The sequence below is a fragment of the Branchiostoma floridae genome, chromosome 17 (assembly GCF_000003815.2).
Source record: "Branchiostoma floridae strain S238N-H82 chromosome 17, Bfl_VNyyK, whole genome shotgun sequence".
Taxonomy (NCBI): Eukaryota; Metazoa; Chordata; class Leptocardii; order Amphioxiformes; family Branchiostomatidae; genus Branchiostoma; species Branchiostoma floridae.
In genome coordinates this window covers 438,758-465,153 of record NC_049995.1, presented here as the reverse complement: position 1 = coordinate 465,153, position 26,396 = coordinate 438,758, and the positions used below count along the sequence as shown (strand labels likewise).

At 40.4% G+C, this 26,396-nt stretch overlaps 1 protein-coding gene and 1 long non-coding RNA gene across 2 annotated transcripts in view; one reads left to right on the top strand and one right to left on the bottom strand.

Annotated features, from left to right (window-relative positions):
• Positions 1 to 8,075: 8,075 nt before the first annotated feature.
• Positions 8,076 to 8,913, top strand: LOC118404962. The gene is made up of 2 exons (XR_004829827.1): positions 8,076 to 8,365; positions 8,605 to 8,913. It is a non-coding gene; the product is annotated as an uncharacterized LOC118404962 (long non-coding RNA).
• A 2,235-nt stretch (positions 8,914 to 11,148) lies between these two features.
• Positions 11,149 to 26,396, bottom strand: part of LOC118404862 — a 24,805-nt gene continuing 9,557 nt past the window's right edge. Inside the window, exons 10-21 of the mRNA XM_035804241.1 lie at positions 25,277 to 25,363; positions 25,045 to 25,142; positions 21,258 to 21,465; positions 20,914 to 21,060; positions 20,577 to 20,781; positions 20,219 to 20,467; positions 19,595 to 19,768; positions 19,055 to 19,216; positions 17,335 to 17,512; positions 16,416 to 16,847; positions 14,898 to 15,130; positions 11,149 to 13,404 (exon numbers count right to left, since the gene is read on the bottom strand). Coding sequence (XP_035660134.1) covers positions 13,400 to 13,404; positions 14,898 to 15,130; positions 16,416 to 16,847; positions 17,335 to 17,512; positions 19,055 to 19,216; positions 19,595 to 19,768; positions 20,219 to 20,467; positions 20,577 to 20,781; positions 20,914 to 21,060; positions 21,258 to 21,465; positions 25,045 to 25,142; positions 25,277 to 25,363 — 2,178 coding nt within the window. The 3' untranslated portion in view covers positions 11,149 to 13,399. The remainder of the gene's footprint in view (positions 13,405 to 14,897; positions 15,131 to 16,415; positions 16,848 to 17,334; positions 17,513 to 19,054; positions 19,217 to 19,594; positions 19,769 to 20,218; positions 20,468 to 20,576; positions 20,782 to 20,913; positions 21,061 to 21,257; positions 21,466 to 25,044; positions 25,143 to 25,276; positions 25,364 to 26,396) is intronic.

Genomic DNA, 26,396 nt, shown 5'->3' with positions numbered 1-26,396 from the left:
TGTCTGTATTCGCTACACTCTTATTACAATCCAAAATTCTGAATATAGCAAATGTATATAGCAAATGAACCAGAATACCTCCATCAATTGAGTCGGATTGTCCGAATATGATAAACATTATCGAACTGGGAAAAACATTTTGAAAGATTAGATATTGAATATGGAAAAAAACATGTGCCTGATACGTACTCTTACGCCTCGTGGCCTAGTAGGGCGCTCCTGGGGGGCCGGGAGACCCCAACATAATCTTCCTTGCCTCCGCAAGCTCCTGTCTCTTTCGTTTTCTCTCTTCCTTTTCTGCCAACTTCTTTACACTCTCGGCTTGTTTCTTTTCTTTCTGCAGCCTCTTTTCCAACTCTTTCTGCTCCTTCTCCTCGCGTTTCTTCTTCATCTCTTCTTTCCTTCGTTCTTTCTTTTCTTCCTTTTCTTTCTTTTCTTTCTCTTTCAACCGCATCTCTTCCATTACTTCAGAGTGCGTTAACACTCTACCAGTCAGTCGTCTGTTGAGATTGCAGCGTGATGACTTTTTTGCTGGTGGTATTGGGATGAGGATATCATGCAGTTTCCGTGGTGGACGACGTGGCCGTGACAGTTGGAGTTTCCGTGGTGGACGACGTGGCCGTGGCAGTTGGAGTTGCCGTGGTGGACGACGTGGCCGTGACAGTTGGAGTTTCCGTGGTGGACGACGTGGCCGTGGCAGTTGGAGTTGCCGTGGTGGACGACGTGGCCGTGACAGTTGGAGTTTCCGTGGTGGACGACGTGGCCGTGGCAGTTGGAGTTGCCGTGGTGGACGACGTGGCCGTGGCAGTTGGAGTTGCCGTGGTGGATGACGCGGCAGTTGGAGTCGCCGTGGTGGAAGTTGACTCCCCCAACTCCGCTGCAGACATTCGGATCCATTTGTCATCGACGGCCTCGTCATTAAATGGATAAATTCCCGTTTTTGCAAACGATGTCTTGATGATGGCAGGATTGATGGCGTTGTCATAAACTGAACTAAATATGTTAGCAAAGTTCCGTTTTGTAACATGAAACGAGGTGTTCGCTGCCTGCATCACTTCCAGGGTCATTGCCCACTTCTTCTTGAGTGGCGCGAACACACTCACATCAAGGGGCTGGAGGAAGTGGGTCGTGTGAGGGGGGAGACCTAAGATTATAACGTCGTTTTGAATTGCATCCTCTAGCACTCTAAGCGTGATATGACTGTAGTGCTGATCCAGGATAAGGATTACCGGCCTGTCGCTTGTGCAGTGCTTGAGAAAAGATAGCTTGAACCATCTCTCGAACAGCTCATCATCAATGAAACCTGAGTCGGAGTAAGCGTACAATGCGTTAGCAGGTCCGCCCTCAGTGTATTTCCCCCCCGGAAACGCTTTATTATATATGATCATGGGTGGCACTGTCTGCCCTGCCGCTGAGATGCACACAAGTGCCGACACATGGTCACGGCCACCGACTCGTCGTGACGGAGATCTCTTCCAGCCCTTGGGAACAATGACCTTGGACACTTTAGCCGACAAATCCATGCCAGTTTCGTCTGCATTGTAGATAACATGCGGTCTTTTGTCCTTGGCTTTTGCATCCGTCAGAATTTGCTCCAGTCGTTCGAAGTGTTCAAAGACTACGCCGGCTGTGGAAAAGGCCGCTCTTTCCTTGTCGGGATTAAGCTGAGGTCGGGATGGCGGCCTTTAAATCCCTTCCACCATCTCTTCCCGGGGCCGGAGTCCTTGAAGCGAGGTTCTTCTCCCCTTCCTTTGGCACGTTTCTTCTCCACTTCAAAAGCAAGGGCTTTGATCACCCTGACTGTAGGGGGAAACCCCTTTTCTGCCAGATACTTGGCATAGACCACGAGGGCCCCCTCCTCCTCTGGTGAGAGGATGGAGGGTCTGCCCATCCTTTCTTTCGATTTGCCCGTTACTCTGTCATGCAGTGTTGATTGAGGAATACCATATTCCTTTGCTGTATTATTGAGTGTGTTTTCGTCTGTCTCTTCCAATGCTTGTAGAGCTCTATCCTGGTCTTCCTGGTTATATTTTTTCCTCCTTGACGCCATCTGACAATGAGACAAATGTCGTTTATGAACTGAGATTTCCCTTCCCAAATAATACACCATCAATCAGATATTAAAAAGAAAATGCACCTCTTTGTTTGTTTGTTTGTTTACTTGTTTGTTTACTTGTTTGCTCATGGCCAACACGACTTAAGTATTTCAACTTGTACTCAACAAATTACGATAATAATACGCGATTAATTCTTTAACCTTGTGGAGTTCGAATTAAATATGGGCATTCAATCGAACGAGAAGTCATGTATAGTGAGAATTTTTATGTTTTCGTTCCCGTATCACATGTTTCGTTGTCAAAATATAACTTATACAAACGGAAACGTCCAAGGAATAATCCAGAGATGTCAACTTACCGCGACGACATGCGGAAAAGCGCAAAACTGCACGTAACTTGAAGCTGTGTTGTGAGTTGTTGCGAACAGTTGCGAGTCGTCTTGTGTTACGTTCGAATGATCACATGACGAGAATCACGTGATTAGTCAAAATGGCGGATGCAGCGATGGAGTGGAAACAGTGGTCATCATTTTAGCTCCGATTATCCAAGGTAAAGACAAAGACAAGACTCGTCTGTGTTTTCAATGGAAAGTTTAATAAATAACCTTCATGTATGTGGTGACATATTATCACATGATGCATTGTACGAAGTATAATTCAACAGTTTCGAAGACCATGTTCTCAGCAAGTTCCCTCGTCAGCCTGTACGGAAGGCGTGAAACTTGTGCAATTTTTTCGATCTTTATCTACTGGGACTTACGAACTTCAACACATACTTCCGCTTTGCAGTTATTTACAACAAGGTTTAGTCCATAACTAGTTGTACTTATCATGCGCAGCTACCCATGCATGTCTCCGCAACAATGATTTTTAAAACGTTACCGGACATTGGACCTTACCGGACTTTGGCCCCCCCCCCCCCCGTTAACTGTTACCTAAACATGCACTCTTGAAAATGCAGACCAAAAAGTCCCAAAGGTGGGTTTTCATGGTTCTGGTCGCATGACGAAAATATTCTTATATCAAATGGATGTTTAATAATAATATAAAAAGGTAAAAGGACAATTGAAAAAAAAAAAAAAAAAACTTTCACTTGGCGGGTTCGAACCGGGGTCGGCAGTGTGGCGACTAATCACGCTAACCACTACGCCATGCTAACGTTCACAGTACCAACCTGTATTAACATGTATCCAAATCTAAGGCATAACTTGAATACGTCCGTTCATTCCAAGATTCAAAGATTCTAATGTCTAATCCTCCGAAAAATGTCTAAACAACTGTTACTTATGTGAAAAGTTTGTAATGAGACGAGAGCTTGGCAAAATAATGTCGGGAAAGGCATGTTACAAGCTCTGATTGGCTGGCTGGAATCTCGGTGTGTCAATAGCCTGTTTAGGCTATAGGCACACTCAGTGTGTCAATAGCCACAGCGATATAACAAAATGATCCTAAATATTATCTATTGCGACTTCTCGTGTGACGTTTTGAGCTGGCGCTCTCCTAAACTCACGTTAGCGTTTTGCTGCGGTCTCGGAAGGCCTCTCCAACGTTTTGATGACGTCATGGCTACTTATATATTCACATACAATTTATTAGCCTGATTTGGAAATTGTTTCATCTTTATGAATAGCTAATGCAATTCTTGTTGCGAGATGATGCACTTGATTTGATGTCACTCCAAATGAATTTGGAATTTTACCATACAAACGCTTCATTTATTCAATGTAACCAAATATTAAATGCTTTTAGAACCGACCGCAAACAGAAACAAATACGTAAAATGGACGGTTTAAAATTCAACAGGGATGTACCATTGTCTGCCTGAGCCGTCAAACTTGTCCATGAGAAAGGCGATTTGGAAGGGCCTGTTGTATCCAACTTTCGTCAGTATCTAACTTTCGTAATATGCCGAATCCTGGATATCCAGGAATCGTCCTGAGCAGAAGGACGATTCCTGGATATCCAGAAATCGTCGCAAACAGGACGTTTCCTGGATAGACGACGGTGTTTATCCAGAACGTGTACGTGGGGGTGGAGCTTCCTGTTTTCGAGGGAGGAGACTATGCGGAGGGCGGGGGCATGTTGTTTTCGTCAGAAAGCCGCCATCTTTGTATCTCCCCGCAAGAAGATCGTGTAGTTTATTCTGCTGATCCTGGTGTTACAGAACTTAAACGAATGTTGATAATGATACTTTAATGTTTACATGTTACTTACGTATCAGGCCCAAAATGCTTTTTGCGTAATGAATTAACAAATGGCAGTCAAGATGGGATAAAGTTACTGTTGTTTTCCGTATAGCGACACATTCACGGTAACGTGTTAATAGCATCCAGATGGCGTCTCTTTCTCACACAAGGCCTGGTCCACATCCTGGATATCCAGGAAACGGCTTGAACAGACTCAGGACGAATCCTGGATATCCAGAAAACGGCTTGAACAGACTCAGGATGAATCCTGGATATCCAGAAAACGGCCTGAACAGGAGGACGATTCCTGGATATCCAGAAAACGGCCTGAACGCCTGACGAAAATAAGGAATTCTCCCGCCATTTTTGATTTGCGAGCAAGCGGTCACTGTGGGTCACGCACGCACCGCAATGGTATCCTGCACTGCGGGTGCCCCGTAATACTCTGAACGCATGTCTAAAGACAACCGTTGTCCACAACGATAGACAATAACAGTCGCACGACTATATTATGTGTTGTGTGTTTGAAGTTGTTTTTCGTGTAGCATCACATTCTACTTACGTGTTAGTAGCATTCAGATGACGTCCTATCATGGGGAGGGCAGCGGTCACTTCCGGGTTTTAATCTCTCGCAACTTGAGTCTGTCGAGGTCTCACGAGGTCGACCCATATATGGAAACATGGGCGTGCATAATAATGTTTTCTGTACTGTCAATCACCATGATTGACGGCACCGGAAGTACGAATCCTGGATATCTAGTTTTCGTAAGGTTTTTGGACGATTCCTGGAGCCGCCGAAAAGTAGATGCGACAGGGCCTTAGAAAGGGTCTTTGGAAGAGCAAGGTTAACAGGTCCGTCCGTCCGTCCAAGGAAGAAAGCTGGCGTAAAGCCTTGCCTGGCGGCAAGGCAAAAATGACTTTGCCACATGGCTGCATTGGTGTGCGTGTTATCGCTAAAAACTAAAGGGTAAATTTTCCGTTTGTTGCATTTAATATCAATGATAACTTACCACCACATGGAAACATAAATACTGTATATATTTTTTTTTTACTTTCAAAAGGTCTGATTGATGTAGAATCCGTACTATTTACCCTGCCGTTCGGCAACACTTTTGACATCGTAGAACTGAGGGGGGAACACCTGTATGAGGTGTTCGAATACTCCGGGGCGATGTGGTCCTCGGGAGAATTCTTACAAGTATCAGGTGGGTTTACCGTTTTTGATATTTTATTTTTTGATATTTTTACACCGATTTCTCTCATCATTTTCATTATCTATATCCTGCATTTAGTGTGGCTTTTCTTAGCTCACGCATACAGTTATAGATTAGTGCTGTTATATTCTCTTTTGTTTCATAAAACCTTAGACTGCTACTCTCCACATAGATGGTACAGTAGAAGCCAGTTAATTGCACAACGGATAAACGCACACTTCTGTTAACTGCACGGAATCCCCAAATCCCAAACCGTTGCGGTCCAGCTAGATAACTTCGCATTATTGCACCAGCCGGATAATTGCACTAATTTCACTGGCAAATAGACCGTGCAATTAAGCGTCTTCTACTGTATCTGTTTTTATTCAAAATAATAATTACGTAAGAAACTGAATGGATTTTAGAAACAGTCGGAAGTTTCATATAGCATCTATCAAGTTTCTTGTGAATAACTTTTCTTCGTATCTTTTTACGTGCGTGTCTTATTAAATTTGAAATCATGTATTTAGCTCGATTCTTTATTTGTGTAGGTAGAATTAGCTAGATTTGAACTGTAGCTTTTAACACATATGTTCAATTGTTCAACCTTTGGACAAGTGTTGATCAAGAAATGGACAATCCAGAGCACCCTTGACATTACTTCATGCAGATAGTATAAATGGCTTTGTGGTCATAAGTTGGAATTCCTTTTCATTATAATTAAGTTAATTTGCTTGGTCTTTGATGGTCTTGTTGTTTGATTCGAAAGTTATAAGTATATTGGAAGCGCATACAGCGTTTGTGGCCAAAGGTATGATGACTGGTGTACCTCTTACCCAAAACCATAGGAATATTGGTTGAGTACGACCTGAGCAAACCAAAAGGAAGCAGAGTAGTGTCTCTAGAGGCCCGGTGTACCGCCTGTGATGTTCCCGAATTCAAACCAGTACAGAAAGATACTATCTACAAGGTAAAATAGTAGTGACATTCATCGAGTCCTATCAAGTGTACTAAGTGCGTTAAGTGTTTTTTTTTTTCATGGAAGTAGAAACAAGTATGTCTACAAAGTACAGCTATTGCACAAGTAGTTTGTATGTGTCCCTGTTTAGCAGCATAACTCAATAATCTAGATTGTCATGCATATGATAAGGGGTTGGCGTTTTTTAGGAAATTTATATATTTCGAGTTCCTTCATGGTTTGTCTTAGTTCTGCAATTTAAATTTCAGTTTCTTTTCTTGTATCCTAGACAAACTATTTTATTATGTTGTGGTAGTAGTAAGCTAGTGTTCTTTCAATACTTTACCAAAAGTCTGAGACCTTATATATATCAATTAATTGATGTGATTGTCATATCTACTAGTAATATTGAATGATGAATATGTGGTAGCCTTGCTAGAAGTACTCGTAGATCAAGGACACTGGTAAAACTTGCCATTATCTGAACAAATGCTTGCCCAAAATGCTTGTAACGTGAAAACACATATATATTTGTTTTTACTTTGACTTTATTTTTTTAACAAGAAGTGTACCTTAGGTCGAAGCACACACCCACTTTTCAGACAGTCCTGGGCTTACAATTAAGGAAAAAAACAATAACAGTATAGTAATGACACATTTCTTAAAAAACAACATCAACTATGACAGAATGGTTAGCGACCCAGCTAACTCGTCTGGCATGTTACCTGTTTACGTTTGTCCAGTTTCTATTATTTTACAACGACCAGTGGGGCCTGCACTACAAAAAAATCTTTTTTCTTATTTTTCTTCTTTTCTTGTTTTTTCTTACGGAGAGAAAAAGTTTCTTGTATAAAGAAAGGTTGAGAAAAGCAAGAAACCTCCTGTAAAACCTTTGTATGCTAATTCCTACACAAAGATTTCTATTCTTGTTTTTTCTTAACTGAAGAAAATATTTCTAATATAATGATCACTGAGCAAGAATGTTCAAGAAATTAAAGTAGAACTTTCTTTTCCAGTCTTTACACAAGATTTGCTTCTTGTTTGTTCAAATGGAAAATATTGCAGAATCTATCCTGAAGATTATTATTCTTGCCTTATACCAGTTTTTTCTTTAGGATTTGTTTTTACCAGAATAAGATTCTTGAACTTTCTTGTTGTCTCAATGTAGAATGTCCGAGAAACGTAATTCTTGGTTTTCATGTTATAACTTAAGGAAATGCAATAGTTTTTTAATCAGTTTCTTGAGCAAATACTGCAAATAAATCAAGAAATTGCAAAACAACTTATAACTAGCATGAAATTCTTAAATGTTCTTGAATGTTATCTTTATCCATAAAGTTTAAGAAAAGACGTTTCTTGTTTTTCTTGATGATATGTAAGGAGATATTTTTTCAGAACTCACTTGACTGAATACTAATAAGAAAAACAAGAAATTATGAAACAAGCTATGACTAGCAGAATATTCTTGAATGTTATAATCATGTTTCTTATCAAGAAAATCTAAGAAAGATGATTCTCGTTTTTCTTAATAATATTTAATGAAAACAATAAAAGTATAATTTTCTCCTTATATTATTGACAACTACGTTTAAACAATTGGAGCATCAAGATATGAAAAATAATTTTGAGCTAGCATTGATTTTCTTTTGTTTTCCCAATACGAGAGTTAAGAAACATTTTCTTGCAGTAAGATTCTTCATTTTGCTAAGGATCATGGGAAATTACTCCCATCATCCTTTGCTGCGATTTTGAACTGGGAGTCACAGTTGCAAGTCACAGTGCTCCAGCTCTGTAGTTTTTTTGCCTCAGATGTCCTTTAGTTCTTACATTAACAGGGAAAAAATATGATGTGTTTCGTAAAGACGATTTTCTGCATCATGTGGGACCTTGCATACAACGTGGCTAGCTTTTTTAGAGTTTCAAAATGCTACCGAAGCCAAGGCCAAGCCGGATGCCCCCCTCCCCCATGCAGGTATGTTAGCCATCGTACTTGGAATACGATTTCCAAAGCTACTATTTCTGTAGATGTTTATCATAAAACCAAACAGTAATTACAGAATATGTAAGTAAAGTGCATGAAATTCTGCAAAATACAAAGAATTGACTATAATATTTGTAAGGAAGGAAATGTATAGAGATGTTGGCCTTTACAGGGGGAGGGGGGCGATATAAGAATTGATGATCATTCATGGTCTTTGTGTGTTGTTCTAGGCTCAGAAACCTACTGGTACAAGGAGGATGTTCCCATGATCCCATCTCAACTTTGGAAAAGCCCTTAACAAGGAGAATTCTTCATTATAAATACAGCAACGGCAACATTGTAGCTCTAATGGTTTCAGATAAGGACAATTAGTTATAGTTGGCTGCTAGGTACTGTATCAGGAAAAAATGTCAATAAGCAAGCGTAAGTTACAAAATGGTTGATTTTTGCAATCTTTGGTAAGGAATGAGTAATCGAGGAAAACACCACAAAACTTGTATGAATCATATTGATGATAATAAATATGATTGCCATCATGTATTGACATAAATGTCAACATTGAGTTGTTTGTACTCTTTATATAAGAATGTTAATCTTAGTGTAAGAAACTGATTCTAGGTTTGTAGTTGCAAGAAATTTAGTCTTGAAGACAGAATGGCATTGCAGGCACAAAAAAGCTCAATCTTCATGCAAGAAAGCGATTCTTGTACTACATATAAGAAATTTACTCTTGCAGACAGAAAGTAATTCCTCATACAAGAACCTCAATCTTCATGCAAGATTAAGAATTCATTCTTGATGTAAGAAATTCATTCTTCAGCATGCATGTGTTAGAAATAGATTCTGACCACAAGAAAACTATTCTAGAAGTTTTGGTCCATTAGCTATAAGAAAAAAATTCTTAGCACAAGAAAAATATGGGTTTCTTGAATTTTCTCAAAACAGGGATTCTTGAATACAGAATAATATTCTTGCTGAAAGATTAGTTTTCTTTGTTCAAGAAAAAACAAGAAAGATAAGAAAATTCATTTTTTGTAGTGTGGTGGAGGCAAATACCCCCATGCGCGCCTCATACGGACTAAAATATATACGCAGGTGTGACCCCACCTTTACGAACCCTGCTATCAATTGAACCTCCTCTAATACGGGGGGAGATCAATAAGTTCTCGGTTTTACCCAGAAATAATAAGCACAACTCAGATTTTGAAGCATAGATGCCAAGTATTGAGTCTTATATAAATATGTACCAAAATTCAAATTATTGTGATCATTCCTTTGCAGGCGACACATAGTTACGTCAGGTAAGCGAGAAGAATAACTCGACCCACAAATGTCTGATCACAGTTCACCCCCGTTTTTTCTCGTCACTTACCTACTGATTTTCAAAAATACGTTGCCTGGAAAGTAATAACTGTAATAGTTTGAAATTTTGAGGATATTGATAAAAGGCTTCATACTACGAAGTCGTGCCTCGAAATTTGAGTTCTGCTCATTATTTCTGCGTGAGGCCGAGAACTTATTGATGTCCCCTTGTATTTTGGAATCGCCACATAATGGGTCTTGTTAACATGTAGACTATTACTCTAACTTTTACCCAATTGGTTCTGTAAACACGCTCAATACTGACATTTTTCCTTAATTTCAACAGCTTTGCTGGACTCGGACATGTTGATTGGCTACATCCGGGGTGAAGAAGCGCCATCATGCACATCCGGTGGAACAGCAGCTTCTGTTATCAATTTGGGATTCATTCTGATTGTTATCTTTTGCAAAGGGTTCTTTTTATGAAAGTTACATTTTCTAATTTTTTCAATGTAAGTAATCAATATTTGAGTGAAAAAGGAAAGGCGTAAAAAAACAAGCCCATGTATTCAGTATTTCATGGTGTTCTGCTATCTCCACACACACACACACACACACACGCACGCACACACACACACACGCACACATATACACATAACTCAATCATACACAGAAGCACAAACGCAAACACATACACGTGTACATACACTTACACGCAATATATACAAACGGGCACACACACACACACCGTGACACACACACACACACACACACTAACACAGACAGAGTACAACTTTAACCAAAATAGAACACCCAAACTCATTGCGTCAGAAGAACACCTGCAATTTTATTACAACGAATATGACATTCCATGACATTGTGTATTGACAAAAGACATGACAAAAGACATTCATCAATCGTTATAAGCTGTACTGCTACATTTATCATAATGAAACTCGACACTGGTACTTGTGGTGGGCAAAAAATCTGGGTTAATTAGTTTACCAAAGTTGTAAGTTAATGTATTGCTAAGAGTCAATGAAAAAATATTTGATAAGGATGATTTGATAAAGTATATATGATTTAATTTTCCATTTTCGTTGCCTCACACTGTAAAAGTTTTACACCTACAAGATGAAATCAAACACTTTTCATTTGCTTTCCATGTAGCTGAAGATCTGCTAATCTAGCAACATAAAATCAATTGAATGGATGGCATTTTAGCTCTTTGAGATCCAAAGTTTTGTTTTCCTTTCTCTAAGATATCTTTGCACTTTTTTCCTTGGAACTTTAACAAGTACAAAAATGTAGTAGAAGTAAGGGGCACTGTTGTAGGCACTAGAGGTAGGTACAGGTACGGTGTACAAACCTATTTTTTTTCCTTATTGGATCGGTCAAGAAAAACCTGACCTAAAAAACAGCAGACCGAATCTTGGAAAAATTAGAAAAAGAACAGATTATATCGGCAGGCGGTATCGTCCATTCACAAGTTTTGACAGACAATCAGGTCCAGTAGGGGACCCGGACCTAATCCTCTGGACCTGGACCGTACGTAGACCTGAATTTTCTGTACCAGTACCTACCCCTAGTAGGCACATAGGAGGTGGTTTTATGACTTTCAGTATCAGATTCTATAGTATTAAAGGAGGTCAAAAGATCAACCAATACAGATACCTTGGATACCTTCCTTATTCTTGTTTCGGAAAAGTTTTTTGGTTCCTATCCTGTAGTAGTGGTTTACACTGCGGTATCTATGATCCCTGCCTATTGTGAATAGCAAATCGTCATTTGTTTCAGTTTGTCATCAGTGAGTTTTTTGGAAGATGCCATCAATACAATTGACTTCATGTGGCCTCACAGCCACCCAAACTCACATAAACTACGTCAAAATGTCACATGTATATGGCATATCCTGTCTATAGTTTTTTTTATCCTACAACCATTGTACAACTCCTGCTAGTAGGTTTACTGATTCGAGCGCACACCTTTAAGTAATGAGCATAATCCCTAGTAAAGAAAAGCACCCTCTCCTGTTGGTCTTTTGCAGATCAGTAACATATTAATTCATTAAACAACTATTATCATTAATTATCATAAGTCTATTGGTTGCTCCGTTACGCCATTGGGAGGAGGTTAAGAAGATTTTTTTATTACTCCAATCGGAAACAAATACACAAAATTAAGCCTTACAAGCATTTATGCAATGAAATGGGTGATTTCTGAAATACAGATTTGGAAGGCTCTTGTTGCTTACTAGAGGCCCGGACAGTCTCTATTGTTTTATATTGGAATGTTTTTTGCGTGCAAATTTGATGCTGAATTATTCGCATTCCAAGTGTGATGAAATAAAGCAGCTAGACTGACTTTATGCTTGTCCTGAGGGTGTTATCTTTTTAAAATATTATCCTTGCTGAACTGCCCAGGATCAAGAGAAAAAGGATGAGTTCCCTAAAATAAAGATAAGGTTTAGAATTAACAGCAATCACTTTTTCCTTTATACACATTCAAACAACTTAACCAAAGCTACTACAACACACATTTAGGCCAGGAATTTTCCCATACATTTGTTTTCGATTTAGCAGGTTGGTTATCAGAACACCCCTCCTTTTATTTTGTGCAACTATAGGCGGTAAACACTAGTACTGGAAAGACATACCTTTCGTTGTTTAAGCGTTCTTTAAAGGCGTATAAATGCAGATAACGTACGGATAAAATACGGATAAAACGCTACACAGCTAAATGCATTTCCGGTAAAACGATAGTAGTAAAAAGGCAAAAAGTAATTAGGAAAATTATTGTTTAGAATTTTGCTTTGCCAAGCTGGTTCAAACTCTACAATACGTTGTCTAAAAATACCACCAAAAATGTGGAAGCAGTGCTTCGTGTAAAAATACCACCCTCAGAAATGATATCGTACCATATGTTTAGTTTTGTAAGAAAAGAAAGTTGGAGTTATATGCATACAGAGATAGAATATTCTAATAATATATATCTAAGCAGCCTTCCTTTCTCATCGCTATCCCTTTTCTACTAACAAGATTTTTAATCGTATTCTTACACTTCAACTCTTTAATTATCTTTAATAATCACCAATAAAATGCTCTGCATTGAAGTCGTAAAACCCTTACCTAAGGTAAAAAGCCCCTGTTGCCTATGATTGGTTTTGAATGAGAAAGAAAAGTTATAAGGAGTTACAAAAGACTACCACTGTACGTCCGTTTAACCTTACTGATATCATATTAATGTTACCATTTTTGTGAAGCTGAACCACAAAATGGTTCTTAGCTGTTCTGCTCAATAATGTTTTCTGTGCTTATGCCAAGAATACAAAGTACACCGAACCTTGATTCTGTATCCACTAAACTACAGATATACTACCGATAGGTTGCTGTAACATAGTTAATCGACTTGGTAAATTCTGCTTTTGCTCCTGCTGTCAAAGATAAAATGCAGTTTGTATTTAGCATTGCTTCATTGCCAACACTATAGTGTACAAACGGGTGCAAGTTGAAGCCAAGAAATCCGTAAATTCAAATGTTTTTTTTTTAAATTGAAACATAAACTTCCGAGGTTTCGTCTTTTATCTACGTGTTACTAAAGTTGATTGTATGTCAAGCTCAAGTAGAGAGCAAACTTGTGTGTCTTTCGATGACTTATGGTTTTTTTGCAGCCATTTATTCGTTGAAGTCAATGACGGCTGGGTCCATTTGGGTCGTTCAATCACTAGCCTGTGACAAAAGAAAAATGATTTTAGAAAATGGCTAAACAATACATGATCTTTTGAAAAAAAAATCTTGAAATATCCATTCATGTCTAGTTAGAATGAATCGATCTATCATATACTGTAAATGCATTTAAGTTCGCGGGGATTTAATTTCGCGGTAGCGAGAAAAAGGACTTTTCGCTGTGGTTTTAAGTTCGTGGTAGCACAATGCGCTGTAGTCTCTTACTGCCATGGAAAAATATTCGCGGTTGTTCGCGGTGGCGAAAGCTTCTGCATTTACAGTACATACTATTTACTGTGATGTGACGATAGATGCATACTTCGTGACCCTCCCACAAGTGCACGTTCTGAATAAATACGTCTGCTTATCCCCAATCGGAGCGCATCCCGAATATCCAGAACCCGTTCCAAAATGTACTTCGAAGAGCATCTGACATAGAATCACATCTGGGAGGAAAAAGCGCTTCTGGGATAGAAGCACATGTGGGATGCAACAATCTCCTATGGCATCTCGTCCGAGTCAACACAATGTCTCAAAGATGTAGTAGTACAAAAACTATCTTAAAAGATCGTCAGTATATCGAAGATGACGAAAATAACGCTCATGAAATGTCTTTATCGCCCATTGATACCCCTGTAACAATGTCTACTTGACCGCTGGAAGATCGGCCGATTTTAAACTCGATAGAGGGCAGCGCGCATTTTGCACTTAAAACGTTCCTTGTCACATTGAGCGAGGCTCTGGCGATCGCGTTGGAAAATGCTGTATCTATGATAATGAATCTACCATGACCTTTTGCACGCAGACGAGGCAAGGTCGTTAAATTTTGAAGTTGTGGGTATTTTGATACAATAAATGGAGCGCACAGGCAGAATGTAAAATGATCATAGAAAAGGGACAAATATGCTACAGCAGGAGCCATATTGCCAGTTCTATTACTAGTTTACAGAAAGCCGTCAACATTTACTAGCAAATTCGAGTGGTGCGAAATTCGAATATCAGGCGTACGCCTTTGTCTTTGCGGACCTAGTATTAGATAGCATTGTTCGTATCTTTTGAAGGCGAAAATTTATATTGATTCTTTGGTTGGTCCATTTAAAATCAAGCGAACATCGAGCGATATCTGATCGAGGCATGGACAACTTGCGGGTGACCTGGTAATGGCTCCGCGACCGCAAGGATTGCTGGTGACAATTCGCTAATGTTAAAGCTTTCAGTGCACAGCGAGCATCGTCCGACTGCTACACTACAAATCGCTGACGATGCAAAAAATCTACACAAAAAATCGCGCACTGATCGGGAAAACACCGGACGTGTTACTGCCGAGAATGTCATTCAGAGTTCATAGACTAGTTACCCTACGACTGTCGGGCAACATGGTATAAGGACACCAACATAATACAACATTGTCTTCAACACCAACCGCTTCGATAATATGGAAACTTTTGATATTAAGAAATAACAATGTAAACGACATATATGCAGTGAAGACTCACCACCCATTACTTGGACTTCACACAGGGTCAGTGTTCGGGAGTTTCCGGGAAGACGGACGAACACATATCGTCCCCGCATCCTGTTACATGAGACGGACATAGACGCCTGGCTGCCGATGCGATGGTCACCTCCACACTTGGGGTTTGAGAGTGCTGAGGCAGAATCCCCGATGTGGATGTTAAAGGGGTCGAGTCGGTCACTGCAACAGTCCCGGCGATTGAAGATATTCACCCTGTAGATATTGGAGACAGAGCAATTGAACTTCGGTTTGACACATATATGTTCGGATGACGTCCCTATAAACACCATCTTATATGTCTGTAAACTTAGGCTTGGGTCACATTTCCAAACCGGGCCCCGGCCGGGATGTTTGCGGAAACGAAAAGTAAAAGTGCTGACCAAGGAATATACACATATTATGCCAATGACTAATATTGTTTACGTTTTTCTGTTTTGTTGCCTTTTATATCACATTTTTCGTTTCCGAAAGCTACCCGGCTGGGCCCCGGGTTGGGAATTGAGACCCAGGCCTTAGTTAGATCCACTGGCACTACCACCGCTACCGGTATTGGGACTAGAATCTTGAGCTTTTCCTTTACTAGGTGTTGATTGACTGATCAACTTAAATTATTGACCTAGATATAAGGAGAAAGATTAAGTGTATTAATACGAATTATGTGTATAAATGCGAATTAATACTAACGCCAATGACCATTTAAGGAGGCCACTGGAGCATAGGGGCCACTGTAGGCAGTCTGAGGCTGGAACACCAATACGGCCGACTTTGCTTGTTTCTATGGCGGCCGGTCTGTTGCTTTGGGAAGGATCACGTGACTGAATGAGCCCTATAGACTTGATTCGCCATGCTTGGTTCAATTGGAAAAAAATAAACAGGGGGATTTTCAAATGGATGCCACAAAGACAGGCAGTTCTAATGAAGAGGTAGCATACGAGTAGATTTATGAGCGTGTGTCTGGGTGCTCGTTTGTGTGAACAGATTTAGTTATTTGTTTGTTTGTTTGTTTGTTTGTTTGTTTGGGCCGACTCTCTCTTACTTACTCTCTCTCTCTAGGCGGGGCCAAGTCGCAAGGGTCTGAAATGGCAGCCTGTATACAGCCCATATTGACCTCAATAGAACATTTATTGCCAAAGGTCCGGCCACGGATTGTAGGTTTTGAACCATTCACCGCACCATAGCACATGTGGTGGGTTCTTTAATGTGCTCGAGATGTGGCTCTCCCCAAACACGGGACCTCCATTTAACGTTTTATCCGAGGAACGACCCTAGCTAGGTACTAGCCGAAGCTAGGTACTCTTTTGCACCTGAGATAAGTGAGGAAAGTCGTGTAAAGTGCCTTTCCCAAGTGGTAACAGCGGGATTCGAACTCAGGCCTTTTGGGCTTGAGCCCAACGCGCTTCCGATTACGCCATGCGATCTCACTCTATTTCAAATGTTTACTGTAATGGCTGATTGTCAGTCACTGATATCTGAACGTACTGTACATATATATACTTACTTATCAATCTGATATGTTTGGCCGAGATCCACCCGCCAGGCTGGATTCGCCTCTGTTCGCGTGTGTGTACAGGATCCTCCACCCCAGTTGGTATCGGTGTTGCCGTCTACAGCACGGCTGGATGGGCCATCCGCTTCCCCACTCGTTTGAACCGTTCTCTTCCCCAGGGCGACATTGCTAAAGACAACACAATCGAAGCAAGGATAAACTTGAACTTCGCACAGGGATAGTACCCTTGACGATCCAGGAAGACGGACGGCAACGTATCGTCCCTGCATTTGCGGACATGAGACGGTGATGGGGTTCTGGTTCCCGGCTTGATGGTTCCCTCCACACTTGGGGTTGTTTTTAGGTAATGGGTCATCCCCGATGTGGATGTTGAAGTTGTTGAGTCGATCACTGCAACAGTCCCGGCGATTATAGATGACCACCCTGTACACATTGGAGATAGATAAATGGCACTTAGGCTTCATACACATTGTACATTCCCCTGAACGTATCTTTAAACACCGTACAATATGTCTGTAAATTTTCATAGAGTCACATTCACTGTTATCACTTAAGATATTAGGAATCGCATTTAGGGAATATTATTTGAAATTCAAGAGGTCACGATTTCCAGGTTGTCATTTTGCAGGGGTACGAGGGTGCTTCATAAAGTCATGCTATTGGTTTTATAAAAGCCCCTTTTTTATCTAATGACCCACCTGTTCCCCGGTGTACATGGTTTCATAACGCCTGGTCCTTTGCTACAACCATCTCATAAAACCACCTTGTTCGCTTTGCTCACTCGGTGGGATTATTCGGTGGTTATCGCAAAGGACCAGGCGTTATGACACCATATACACCTCGTGGCGAGTCATTAACCCTTAATTATAGCACCGTTGGGGTTGTACTACCCCTTACGCGTATTACATACCTGTCAATCGCATACGTTTTACCGAGATCGACCCTCCAGGATGGATAATCCTCTGTATTAGTGTGTGTACAGGAACCACCGCCGTAGTTGGCATCGGCGTTCCCGTCCACGGCCCTGCCGGGGGCCCCATCATAGTCGGTGCTTGTTTGTCTTGTTGCCTTCCCTCGGGCGACATTACCTATCCACATGCGACAGGAATTACATTAGCACTCCTATTTGTACTTGTACTTTGTACGATAAGGCCACAGCAAGTGAATTTTATAGATCCTATGCAGAGTGCAAAAATAATGAGAAAAATCAAGATGGGCAAAAAAAAACAAGATGGCTAAATTTTCAAAACAGACACCATAAACGTCGTAACAAGATGGCATAACAACTAACAAGGCATTCATTCCTGTTTTCAAGAAGTGAACTTCTGTAGTGAATGTGATACGACTGTAGTACACTGGTATCACTTGCCAAGCTGGTAACAAAGCTCATGGCTTCCTTTTGGTGGCACTTTTACGACCATCCAACAAGTTTCACTTGTGTAACTATAATCATGGCTACCTCCCTAGTGTCACTTCTACAGCATGTTTGCCTATCTGACCATCCCTGATGAGGGAAAAAAATATAGTTTTTTCCCCCTGAAATTAGGCGAAAGTTAATGAGCACGCTAATGTCATCCGTAAAATTTACTTGCTGTGGCCTAACTCAAGTTGACAAAGATTTTCGATTCTTGTCAGTCAAGAGCTGCTATGTCCTGGTAATGTAGCCGCACATTCACCTTATGTCCGCTGGCGTCGCTTGAATGAAAAGTAGTGAAGTGGGACATAACTATGTCTGCAGCGGGGGAGGGAAAGGTCTCGAAAGGGTTTGGTTGGTTTGATACAGATCTCCATTAGTGACAGAAATGTCACTATTGTTCCTGGAGACTGAGGAATTTGTAGAGAATCACCAACTCTAGAATAATTTGTACCGCCGCATAGGACACGTACCAGTAGGGACAGAAATACTCCGTAAGCGGTTGACCTGGGTGGGTCACACCCTGCGCAAGCCAGCCTCAAGCACAGTTAGAGAAGCCTTCACATGGAACCCCCCAGGAAAGCGCAAGAAGGGAAGACCTAGAAACACCTGGAGGCGAAGCCTGGAGGCGGACGTGAGGGAGTCTGGCTACACATGGGGACAGCTGGAGGAAATGGCCCAGGACCGCCGGAGATGGAAGCAGCTAGTTCGTGGTCTATGCCCAAGGATGAGCAGTAGGCCCAAGTAAATAAGTAAAGTACCGTACACCGCATACTCGTTTTCGAAATGTGTGGTGGGTTTTTTAACGAGCTTGAGGTGTAGCTCTCCCCAAACACGGGGCCTCCATCCACGTCCTATCCTAGGGAGGGCCCTAGCCAAGCTATGTACTCATTTTTTACCTAAGTGAGGTGAGGACATTGCCTTTCCCAAAAGCACAAGATCAGTGACATGACAGGTCTATAGGGTAAGGATGATTTAATGTAAAGTGGGGCATATGAAGTCAACGTTTTGTCAATTATGGTCAAGTTAATTCGATTTTCAAACGGGGTGTAACCACTTTTGAATAGAGGGAAAGGATATGCCATGGAGGGGGCGACAGAATGTGTAGGTAGGAAACAGCGAACTAACGATACGGATCTGCAGTGTATATATTTAGTTCAATGTTGCTATGATATGCGATTTTGAGGGAAAACGTGGCTTTTGGAGTAACACGTACGGTAGTCCCAACAGCTTGAGCACTGGCAGTGATCGTTGCTAGCCCCACACCATCCGTCGGGGGAACAGCAGGGCGTGCTTGATGTTGGGTCACACTGGGCGGGATTCGCTCCTAGTGCAGCGTTGCCTGGGCCACATTTCCAGTCTTCCCTCCACTTTGGCCCTGGTATGCAAAGAATTAAAGGAATAAGATATACAATATTAACAAATATAAGGGGGATTACAATGTAGAACATATGTGCATAATGCTAAATTAACCTAAGGCTTAGGTCACAGTTCCAAAACCGTCCAGGCAGTTTTCGGGAGCAAAAAAGAATGATATACAAGACATCAAAATGCACATAATGTCAAATTGGTTTGTGTATATTTCCAGGTATACCTGTTATTCTTTTGTTTCTCAAAACATCCCGGTTTGGAATTGTGACCAAAGGCTAGGAAGGCCTTTTATATGGGGAAGTAAACTTACCATTTTAGTGTTTAAGCTATAAATAAATAAAAAGTTTAAGAGAAAAAAAATATTGGGCTTTTTAGAAACACTTACGATAGTCAATACAGCCTGAGCAGGTGCAATGAGCGGCGGAATCCCCACAGTATCCCGATGGGGAACAGCAGGGCTTAGAGCTTTCTGGGTCACACTGTCCAGGGTTGGCTGTCGGTGTCGTGTAACTTGGACCACAACGATCGTCGAACCTCCACTTGTATATGACTGTCTTAGCTAGAAAGAAAACAATTAAATAGCACGGCTACAATCACATTATGGCCAACCTTGTGTATGCAAATTTACCTTGTGTTTGCAATTTTGCATCTAGTTCGCTTTATTTACTTAAAAGCTAAGGGCACAACCCGCTGTACGTGCAAATACGTGCTGTCTACGTGCCAAAACGCGGGCAATCTTCTGGGATACGAAAGTGGTAAGTACCGCCTCCGTACGAACTCGTAGGAAATCCGACGGATTTTGGAACACGCAGACACGCCGTTGAACTTTACCTGTAGGCAAAACTTTGTGTCGCCGTGTTGACATACTCCCTCCCTGCCCTTGCCATTCCTTCCCCGTTTTCAGAAATACGTGGCGGACGTGGCCTCCCAAAAAACGTATGGACAAATTGCACGTACGGCGGGTACGGTTGTGCCCTTAGCTTTACAGGAGAATCGAGTTGCCACTTACGTTCGCAGGTCACGCCATCGTTGCCCACTTCATGGGTGTCTGGGCACGCTGTGACGCATTGGATTTTGTCATTGTCGTCTAGGATGGAAAGGTCCTCACATATGCACGTAACGCCATTTGGAGCCGCTTTCTTTCCTTCCGGACATTCCCCCACGCATTTCGTAGTTCCATCATCCTGCTGAATAGAAAAGTGCTGACACAGACGGCATTCGGTGTCCAGCTTTGATCCCGGAGACTTCGGAATACATCCTGTATTGCAAGATAGAGTTTTAGCAAATGGAATACTTAATAAGATTTTTATGGAATATATTCAAGAAATTTCGAAGGTGACGCACTCCACAGTCATAGAAAGTCTCACCGTTACATTCTGGGTGACAGTCTTCCACGCATCTGCCATCCACCATGACAGTTCCTCCTGTACATTCCATCTCTCCTGTGGCGCTTCCCCCAATGATCCTCGCGTCCATGATCTCTATGTCATTTTCCCCGCTTCCAAATGAGTAGAATCGGATACCTATTGGTTTACTCTTATCAGTGTAGACCATGTAGATCAAGCCCTTTTCCTGCCGAAGGAAATATTAGACATAATTATAGTATTGTATAATCTTATACAGTAGGGAGCAGTTATGCAACTTATGACGCTATTGTTTGTTTAAAATGACAAAAGTTTTTGATACCTAATTGTATTTACTTACCGAATTATCTGAGCCGATGCCGTATCTGATGTAGGTTTGTTGTTTGTCCATGTCTTCTTCAATGCAAATGAAGTATGGCTGAAACAGTTTGGAGTCTCCTAGACTTCTAGCGCTCTTATCTCCCTCGTACTTAACCAGTTTCAATCCCTGTGAAATATGATTAAGTTTAAGAAGCTTGTACATAACATTACATATGATGATGATAACATTTCAAAAAGGGGCATAATTTAGGTAACATTCTTGATTCTGAAAGGTTTTCAAATACCGTATTTTATTAAATCGGTTGCCAAACCGAATATAAAGTTTAGAAACGTTCGTCTCGTTTTTAAAAGTTATTGTGTTACCTTGTAGAGCGCGACACCTTGGAAACTGATCTGGAGATGGTACCAGGTGGTCTTGTCCCTCGGGATGGCGGAGAAGACAACAAAAATGTCGCCTTTAGACGCCGCAACAAAGTAGAGACACTTCCCGCCCTCCTCTGCAGGTTTGATCTGGTAGGAGTTGGACCACTTCACCTCGCAGGGTGCTTCAAGGATATTCGATAAAGCCCCACTACGTCCAAAAAAGGATAGCAATACTCAACATAATTTCGTTGAAATTCTTATCGCCTATGTCTTTCTGATCCAAATTGTTTCATGTTCAACTTTCGAAATAAGTAATCGCATATCTATTCAGACTGGGGGGCTTTTTGTAGTCAACCTGAGACGGGGGTGGTGGGGTTATGGCCCATCACTTCTAACTCCTGTTTTTATTAAACGACCACCAAATTTAAAGGGAATGATGTAGACATAATATCCAAAGTTTTACAGAAATTTGACGCTACTATAACGCAATATAACGCACTTATGTCTCCAACAATTTGATGGTATTGGCTGGAACTATAAAAAAAAGGTATTTCCAGAAAGCTTCAAGGTATGTTAAAAAAATGCAAATTTACATTATTCAACCATTGAGATGTTAATCTTGTACCGACGAACACATGTCACAAGTACGTAATAGAGTTAATTCCAGTTATGGCGGCCATGTTGGATTTCCGGGGTCATCTGGGGTCATGGCACCAGAACGAGACTGCAGGTGGTGGCAGCTGTGCATTCTACTATATAGGCTGTATTGCAGACATAAGTATGCCATCTTCGGAAGTGCATTTCACCCCTCTAAGGTTAAATACTGCACAATATATGCCTGTTATTTGTAGAAAATATTGTTTTGGACATTTAAGCTCGATTTTTGTGAATTTTTTATATTATTTTTTCACATTTTTTTACGGGTGACCTGAGAGCAATTGGTGTTTCAATTTATTGAAGTCGAGTTACCGTGGACCCACCATCTGGAACAGTCTACCACCGGACATACGCACAGCCACAACTCTGGCTTCTTTTAGAGACTCTTAAAGTAATAGGAACGACCAAAATGAACGGACTTGAATCATGTAGCAGTTTTTATCACGTGTTTTGTATGTAACTATGTAAATTGTGTACAGTATATAGAGTTATAACTGTATCTCTGTTATATACTTTGTCTGACTCTTGCCTCTTCCATCGTGACCTTAATGAAAAGCGACCTGCAGGCCGATTTAAGCTTTCATGAATAAATGAAAGGCCAAACAAATATAGTTTCGTCATTGATCATGCAAATAAAGCTCTCATTTGCATGCCATGTATATCATTATGAACATGTCTGTCTAAGCTATCCGCATGCCCAAGATAATGGTAATTTGTCGTTCCTTTCTGCAATGATCCTCTTTTGAGTCTCTTGACAAAAACGTTCCTGCAGGACCGCAATTAAATGTCAGTGGGCTGAAACTTGCCCCACTTTGTTATGACGCTAAAAGCTATCTACCACCTAAATGTCAAGACGTCGTATGTCCGGGACAAGAAAAACATTAAAAACTGCTTTAATGGAATACTCTTATGAATTATGCAGATGTAATCCTATTTTGCATATTAAGTTATTCATCTTGTACAGCGTTGTCTAAGGTACCTATATACCTAGATCATGAAAATCCGTAGTTCCCTCCCTGAGTTATCCTCTTCATAGGTTTTGGACAAAACACTCTTTCTCATTGAAATGTCGAAAATGGCATTTTTTTGGTCGAAAAATAAGTCGGCTTTATTTATAGTGAAAACTACGTGTTTGTTTAGGAAAATTCCTCTCTTAACCATAGCCAAAAAGTGGCAACTTATTATTTTCGGTCCCATTGGTAATGCATTACAGGACTGGTAACAAACGTTACCAGTAACGTTTGTTACAACTGTTACAGTAGACTTTACCCTGTTTTCTTCGAAAGGACTCACCTTATTGACTACATCATTTAGGTATAAGTGGACGTCCCTAGAAACATTTAAAAAGTGTGCAGCTTTTTTACGCTAGGCCAAATAGATAGCTTAGACAGCATCGAACAATGGTAACGTTTTTTTTACAGTCATTTCTGTTCAACATTGTGTTAAGCAAGGTGGGATACAAATGACAGTCAACAACCCTTTTTGTTTCTTTAGAAAACCAGAAAAACTGTACAGCGTCACAAAAACGGCAATCTCTAGTCTTATACGTGGATAATGTAACCGTGGCAACCATCGTACTCATGGTGGTAACGTTTGTTACAGAATCTGGCGACAGGCATAAACCACCTCACACAGCCTCCAAGATCAGTGATAGTAGCGATCTGACGTGATCGGACAGAGAGTCTGGTCAGCTGGTTTCACCTACCGAACAATCATTCTGGGAACTGAATTGTTCCATTTTTGGCTACTGTTTGAAATATTCGTTTCTTCTCAGGCGCCAACCATTTTTAGGGGGTGAAATCCCACCAGTGGCTATAATAATCTTCTAAGCTATCAACCAATACGAATGTTGTTGTGCATCTTTGCAAAACATTACAGGGGCTGTGGAAAAATGAAGGAACCCGTGATGTTGTCTATAATATGCTCCATATCAAGGCGTAAAGTCAGGCGACATTTAAATGAGAACGAGCCAAAAATGCCCCTGCTATCTTCAAACTAGCCGCTAGGAAGGCCAAACGTATGTCCCTTCTTCCTGAGCACAAGAGCTATCTAACACGTAAAATCGTGACCATAGCATGTTCATAACACGAGATAGCAAAACCGAAAGTTACGCTGCAGTGCCAAGGGAAGCCGCTAGGGGGCCCAAAATATCATTTCCAGCTTTCATCACATCCCACTAACACACCAAGTATAAAAACAATCCACCCCGCCGTTCTTCAGATATCTTGTTCACATACAGACATACATTTACAGACAACGCTAATGAAAATATCACCTCCATTACACTTCATGGATGTAATAAGCAAGAAAAATAAATCATTAGAACCGAAATCTGAGAATTTCGTCAAAAATGCCTGTCAACAGACGTTTGCTAACACAAAAACCTGAAAATTTTCAAACTTTGTGAAAATATTGCCAATAAGATTTGGGGGACTCCATGAAATATTTTTGATTGTATAAATGACTTTCACAACTGCATAATTTATGATTGGTTATGTACGCCTTTAGCTAATTAAAATACGTCACAATATTGACAATCCAATCATGTAATACATGTACGTGGCTAAATTTTGACATTTTCACATTAATCATGCAAATTAGAAACTTATTTGCATAATCCGAATCTGCTAATCTTCTGCCGGCCACAAAATACGTATGCATGCATTAAAGTACTATAATGGAAAACACTATAAATGTACAATTTCCTAATTAAAGATGCAAGTTAAGTCAAATTTGCATAATTTGCACTGCATTTTGTACATCTCTGCTAAGGATACCTGCATGCTAAATATCGTTGGAAGATTTTGACAAAAATGCCTCTGCAGTTCCATCACTTTTTCCTGATATGACAAGCTATCTGCCAAAAGATGGCCATGACATGTGCAGAGATACAAATAAACACACACCAAGGGGCCCAAGAAGGGGCCCAAAATTGACAAAACAAAAACGGTACCTCCATTTTTTTTTGTGGAACGTAACTTTATTTTAGGGAAATTCAACGCAAGCCGTTCTGGCGTTATGCAAAGATGAAAGTTGACGCGGGTCTAAAAAGCACCCCCCCTCTCTGAATAGGGTTAAAGTTTCTGCCCGCTTATTAGTGTGTTGAAATTTATTACATAAAGCATTTTACCTGTTGCTCTGTGAATGCTCTAGTGGACTGACGTACTCAACTCTGCCCACAACTGAGTTCACTACGTTGGGGAGGATCCGATCGAGGTATCGAAAAATCTGTAAGAGTTAGAATATGAAAGATCGTTCACAATATTCTTGACAAAACGTATCAAGGTGAATTCAACAACACATTGCAATTAACAGAAAAGGAAAACGAGATAAACTTAAAAAAATGTTTTATCAGTCAGTACCTTAAGGGAAACTTTCACATCGTCTACTGTGGCAATTAACTTTCCAGTCTCTTCATGGTACGTCATCACAAAACCAAAGCAGGATACCTGTAAAAAACAATCTCTAGCATTTTTAATTCATTACAAAAATTATTGTTCATTCACGTTCACATAAAATTGTACATAGAATATAATAAATGCATAATTATAAACAAAAACATTGATTTTTGGCAGGATTTATAGGATTAACAAATAAGAAAGTATTTTAAGTATTGCCATTGATTATTGTTTGTCTATTTCTATATCATTATCAAACCTTTTTTTAAAGCGGAAAGTTAAGTTTGATTTTTTTTACAAAGCATACTATTAGATGGATAGAGTATTCAGCAATAAGAATACAATGAGTAATAGTATGGCGGGAGCCTCAATTTTACAGTACATGATCATATTTTCATTTAACACCAGGTTTTGTTTGGTACAGCGTTTCTATCAGATACAGTAGTGTTTCCAAAATGTTTCTTCATCTTTACAATACAGAAGAAAATGTTCAATTGTACGTTTTTCATTATCACACTTGTCAGTTTTCACTAGATTTGTTTTTCGTAGCCAGTTGTTTGTAGTCAGGTAATGATGAATCATCCAATATAAAAAGCACTGTAACTTAGTTTCCTGTGTAGAAATAAAGGCAGAGGTTTTGACCCCCTCGCGATATTGTCTCTGCCAATTTGTGTATAATTTTGTTTTGTCTACAACTTGTCAATAAGAACATTACATATTTGTTTGCAAGGTTTTTGTATGTTACTGTTTGCACGTTGTTATTTCACTCCACCATACATTGGATATGGTATGGAGTGAAATATTGTCATGAGTATGGTTTCGATTTCTTTCCGGGGCACAACTTGTTTTCAAATAAGAATATCATATTTTGTCTGCATTCCGTATTATTCATTTTGTTACATATGCTACACAGGTGTGTGTAACAAACATATGATGCAATGAACTAGAAATCATTAGCTATGCTTATTACCTTCGCCAAGAAGATTATATTTTGGTTAGAAAATTTTCGGGTGTCCCAATATGTAGGTCAATCTCATATAACTCGAGCAGCTGTGGATGGAATGTCACGATATTTGGTATTTGA